General features: G+C 39.8%; 1 protein-coding gene and 1 pseudogene across 1 annotated transcript; both read right to left on the bottom strand.

Moving 5' to 3' along the window:
• Window positions 1-2,423: 2,423 nt before the first annotated feature.
• Window positions 2,424-3,037, bottom strand: LOC114631195 (annotated as a pseudogene).
• Window positions 3,038-4,308: 1,271 nt separating this feature from the next.
• Cldn34 (claudin 34) lies at window positions 4,309-4,944 on the bottom strand. Its single transcript, XM_028779477.1, has one exon. The coding sequence runs from the start codon at window positions 4,942-4,944 to the stop codon at window positions 4,309-4,311; it is 636 nt and encodes a 211-aa protein (XP_028635310.1).
• Window positions 4,945-5,798: the final 854 nt, after the last annotated feature.

The following is a 5,798-nucleotide window of genomic DNA, read 5'->3' as shown; positions in this document are numbered from 1 at the left end:
TTTTCTTGATACTCTAAATTCATTTCTTAGCCCCTCTCTACCCACCCTCTTACACACATCCTTTCACAGCCTGCCCAACATAGGGACACTATTCCAGGGAAAGACTAACAAAAGATTTTGCTCCTATATCTCTAAGCAAGGAACTCAAATATCTGATAGTTTTAGTGGATGCAGATGGAAGCATTCCCCACTGAAACAGAAAGGGCATCAGAGGCAGCTCTTGATTTCATAGAACTCATTATCTGTCACTTTGGGCAACCCTAGTCCCTTCAATCTGATAGTGACCTTGCTTTCATTTCCAGTATCACTTAAGAAATGAATGTAGCTCTCAAAATTAAGTATTATCTCCATGCAGCCTATAAGAAATTAATTTCATATCTGTATCCAAAATAAACTCTCTTATTTCCTTAGAGGTGAGTACTATGCTTTGCTTCAACAGTTTTTGTTGCCCAATTAGGGGCTCTAAGGAAGACCTATTTTAAGTGGAGTTGCTACTTGAATAAACACTAGATAGTACCCTCTGCCCCTTGAGGTCAAACATCTGGCATTGCCTTCCCAATTGATTATGAGTTTTTAAGGGTTCAGACTTCCCTTGAACAGTTGGAAAAGTATTTTGATCTAAAATAAAATTGCTCAGCCTGCACATAGATAAATCATCTGTGTACTGAGAGAGTTTACTCCCAGGAAGAGATTTGTCAGGGAATAGATGTTCTAGTTTCATTTGTTTTTTTATGGCCAGGATAAAACCTGACCAAAAGCAAGTTAGGGAGAAAAGAAATTGCTTGGCTTATACTTCTGAGTCATAATCCATCATCAAGTGAAGTTAGGGCAAGAATTCAAATTTGAAACCTTGAGGCAAGAATCATGGTGGAATGCTGTTTGCTGGCTAACTCTGGCAGCTTTTTTTTTATACAGTCCAGGCCTACTTGCTTAGGGATGGTGCTACCCACAGAAGTTAGAGACATCCTGCATCAATTAATAAAATGATTCCCCACAGACATGTCCACAGGGAAATCTGATCTAGGAAGTTTCTTAGTGGAGGCTTTCCTCTCTGATGATGTCAGGTTGGCAATTGAAGTTAACTAAGACAAGTATTTACCTAGGGCCTATCCAAAGAATTGAAGACTATTACAAAAGTTCTAGTGTAACACAGTCCAGGAAAGCTGTTGAATAAACTGGATGGGGACAAATAGGAATTGAGAATCTGAATATATAGGAATATAAAAGAAAACATCCTTCAGGTCTAATACTGTGAACAAGAAGGTGCAAGGATTGGAAAACAGAGTTGATCAAAACTTGTGCATCATTTACAGCCCTTAGACCCTGAACTCTCCTGTAGGTTTCATCTGCCTTTTTGGTTTTACTGTTATGGTAGGAGTATTGTATGAAGAGCTACAGTGACATAGTAGCTCAGTAGCCAGATGTCAATCAATGAACATCATTACACTTTTTTTAAATTAGAGGAAAATGAGAATTTTAATTTTTGAAGTAACAGCAATTTATCCATTGTACATACTATTATATTATGCAAATAAACCTTTTGGAAAATTTAGACACAGAAGGGAATTGAGTAGTTCAGTTTTCCCTCTGGAGAGATGAAAAGCTTTTTGACTCTGAAGTCTTTGATAAAAGTAGCACATAATTTTTGTATCTATAGAATACTGCCACTAGTTGGACTTCCAAATTTGAGTCTCTAGCACTCCGTAATCCAGACAGGGTTTAACCCTGCACCTTGCATGCCTTCATTAGAGAAGTTAAACACAAAATCCAGGAATTCTTTACACTAATTTATACATTTTAATTGGTTGCATTATTAACATGTACAATAAATTTTTTTTCTAGGAAACATTAGGTAATAAATGGATGTTGCTCTAAAAAAAGTTCTGATTAGTTACAAGTAACAAGTATTAAGAGATACATACAAAACAGCCTGTTCAGAATGGAGCCTGGGCACCAGCCTTCCCATAGGGTCTTCAAGGATGGGTAGGGGTAAAAAAAACACACAAGACTGTTCAAAAATCAGATAATTATATACATATGAACTATAAACAGTTCTCTCACTCTCCAGTGGACAAAAGAGTAATTTTTTCTATGCCCACTGCACCCCAGAGTTCCCAGGGTCTCCATCATCATAGGCCATATAGAGGACTCAAATTAGAATTCTCTGTCTCTGTCTCTGTCTCTCTGTCTCTCTGTCTCTCTGTCTCTCTGTCTCTCTCTCTCTCTCTCTCTCTGTGTGTGTGTGTGTGTGTGTGTGTGTGTGTGTGTGTGTGTGTGTGTGTGTGTGTTGTTAGATAACTGTGTTTGGCAGAGTTTCTTTTGGCAGCTGGTTGTTCTGTTTGGAGGAGGAGGAATGAATATTGAAGGCCTGGGTGTGTGTTCTTGGTCTGTAAAGGGCTCTATGCTCTGTGTTCACCATTCCTTCAACAACTTCAGCTCTCTTCAGAGGCCTTGGCCTGGTCATTCTTGTCCAGCATGGTGGATTCATGGAATTCATTGTACAGCTCCATGTCTGATTCCTGCTTAAGGGTATTCTGAGCAATTATCTGAAAGGCCTGCTCCACATTGATGGACTCCTTGGCACTGGTCTTGAAGTACTGAATGTTGTTTTTTTCTGTAGCACCGAGCCTGTACCCTCTTTGTGGCCACTTGTCTTTTCTTTGAAGCCAACCTTGTTTCCCAACACAACAAAAGTGAAGTTCTTAGGACCCCAGGGGCTGGCTTGAATAAGAAGCTTGTCTCTCTAGCTCTCAAGGGTTGTGAATGTGTTGGGGGTAGTCATATCAAACACCAGGATGCAACAATCTGAACCTCTGTAGAAGGCCACACCAAGAAACTGGAACCGTTTTTGACCAGCTGTGTCCCAGATCTACATGGTAACAATTCTGTAATCCACCGTCACCTCCTTGGTGAGAAAGTATGTGTCTTTGTACTGCCTACTGAACTTATCCACATACTGGCTCATGAGATATGTCTTTCCAACACCATAATCTCCCAGGATGATGCCCTTCAGCAGCACTTTCTTCCTAAAGGTCATCCTTTAAGTGTGGGAGTCCACTGAGGAGGAGATATAACAGCAAGCAGAGACACAGAAGTCCAACTTTGGTTCCAGTGTTCTCCTTGGAGCTTCCCAGTTCCAACAACAATAGCCAACACCACCGCATAAGGCTTTATATCATCGGTCTTTTAATTCCTTGGAAATTTAAGGGTATTGGGGATTTCAGGGAAACTGATTAGTGTCCTTACGAGTAATTGTGACAGAAATGGCTGTTGATGAATGCTCAGGAATGGAAGAATTCTAGAATTTAGGAAGATTTTTTTGAATGATATATGGGTTTGTACACAGACTATGAGGTGACATTGTCTGAGGCCCCAGTCAACTCTAGATCACTACAGGATAGAGCACTGAAGGACAAGAATGTCATAAGAATCACTGCCTTATCAGTGAGACTTAAATGGGCCTAAACTTTAGACATGATATCCCTATCTAGGAGAGAGATGGGGCAACAATGTAGAGCAAGAAATGAATGAGTGAAGGATATTTGTTTATCATATATAAAGTTTTAATAGTTACTCATGAAGCTTTTATGGTTAAGGAACAAAATGAAATCATAATCCAAGGCATCTTTTAATGCACTGGTGTGAATATTAGGTAATTGAATTACAACAAACTGGGGAAATCTCTGTTATAGATTTCATATGTCATCAAATGATATTCTTGATTTTGAGTTAGTGGTACCTAGTGGCCTGCTAGCATGAGCCAAAGGTTTTGTATGATAGTCTCAAGGGCTGTTACATCAGACACAGAGGTGGGAAATGATTGCTTATTAAAGGAAATATAGACATCTTCAGATTATTGAGTTCCATAATATCCAGGGGAGGTTCCTAACACTGATCTGTCAACTTGGATACATTTGGGGAACTTCATATGGCAGAGGTGCTATCACTATGAAATGTCAGCTTTTGTTTTTAGACTTGAAATCAGAGGGCGATATGAAAGATTAATGTGCTCTGACATTCATTTTCATATACACTGTTTATTATTTTCCTTCACTGACATCAATCAAAACTGAAATTTCATAAGATCAATTGACAAGTGGGTAAGTTTACTTTAATGTAAGTCCATAATCCGATCGATGAAGTAATAAAACAAATGAGACAGAAAAGATAATAAAGAGGCATTTGGCCATTTTCTGTCACAAGCCATTTGGGCATTGTTGAGTCCTTGGTTTTGAGATAGACATCTCAAAAATCCTTGTTGTAACAACACGAGGTTTTGGAACTTTTCAAGGTAATGCACATTCATTTTCAGATATTAGGAAGGACTTGTATGTTTAAGGGAAATGTGTAAGAGATGAAAATCACACCACTGCATAAGAACAGGATGGCTGCTAGAAATGCCACTACCATGGCAATGCCAACCTGCTGAATATGTGGGTAAAGTGGCACATGGAAAGATGATGGAAAAGCAATCCCCTCCTTGTTTATGATGGAGAAATAATTGCACAAGACAGCAAGGAAGACAAAGCTACTGAAAATGATGTTCAGAATCGCTGAAAAGCCAAAGGCATTGTAGGTGACATTCTCCTCTTGTCTTCCTGTGTACACATTTCTAAGAGCATAAACTGTGGCCATTTTTCCAACCAGCCAGAAAATGCTGGTAGTTAACATCAGGTGCTGAGAAACACGAATATCCAAAGGAATGAAGCTGTCATGGTAGCTGTATCGGTAACACATTCTAATATTGCTGAAGTTGTCATGGTGGTAGATGCAGGCTTTCCACACTCCAACAAAGGCCATACTAGGGTAAGAGATCACAGGTTCCTCCAAGTACCACACTTGCCACTGTGGGAGACCCATGGAGGTGATGCAAAGAATCCATGCTATGGTGGACAAAGCAAAACCTCCTACCTGGCGACTGGAACTTTTGTTGAACAATATCATGATGACAGTGAACACTGGACAACTGCAAAGAAATACAAGATAAAATAAGGACAGGCTCCTCAAGCCTGGTGCACTGCCAGTTGGGTGACTAGCAACAAGAGGGAATAAGTGTTTATGTTTGAGAAAATAGGCCTTTATTCTGGAAATTGCTATTGGGAATGTAGCCTGAGCAAATTATGAGAAGATCCTTCTAGGAATATTTACTATGGCTTGACAATGAATTCTAACAGTTCCATTTCTGACTGTTGGTTCAGATAGAGAATGAGGTTTGAATACAGATACTCAGCCACAAAGATGATCACCAATTTGTAATACTGGGGTGTGTCAAGACCAGCATAACCTATGTTTTAAGTTCCAGGCCAGCCAGGGCTTCATAGTGAGACCCTGTATAAAAAAAAACCTAATATAGCAAAATTAATAAATAATAAATTAATTAATAATTAATTCATTAACAAAAGTAATAGAATATTCTGATAAACAAATACAGTTTACTGCTCAGCGTACATCATCTTGGAGCAAACCAATTCACTAGAATACTTACCATATGTCAAGGGAAATGGGAATTTAGGAACCTAAAAAATGTTCACCACAAAGCAAATCTAAAATACATAGAAACCAGTATATGGTTGGAACTCCAGCTTCCCTCCAGTCTTCACCTACACCTGCAGCAGTGGTGGATCGCACACTGTGCCCCACCCCACAGGTCTGCCTGCCTCCCAAGACGCTGACTCTACAGGTAAGACACATACTCCACCCCAAACCCCAACACTTGCTGTGACCGCAGCAAACCTAGCAGCCCTGGGCTCTGCTCTCCCCTGTTGGGTCTCCATCTTCCTTCTATCCTCACCTACACC

Source organism: Grammomys surdaster, unplaced genomic scaffold (genome assembly GCF_004785775.1).
Source record: "Grammomys surdaster isolate TR1022 unplaced genomic scaffold, NIH_TR_1.0 353, whole genome shotgun sequence".
In the NCBI taxonomy this organism is placed as follows: domain Eukaryota; kingdom Metazoa; phylum Chordata; class Mammalia; order Rodentia; family Muridae; genus Grammomys; species Grammomys surdaster.
This window is presented reverse-complemented; position numbering and strand designations above follow the sequence as displayed.

What these genes read in the sequence shown, in the direction of transcription:
- Cldn34 (XM_028779477.1), bottom strand. Translation starts at nt 4,944, where the DNA reads ATGATATTGTTCAACAAAAGTTCCAGTCGCCAGGTAGGAGGTTTTGCT.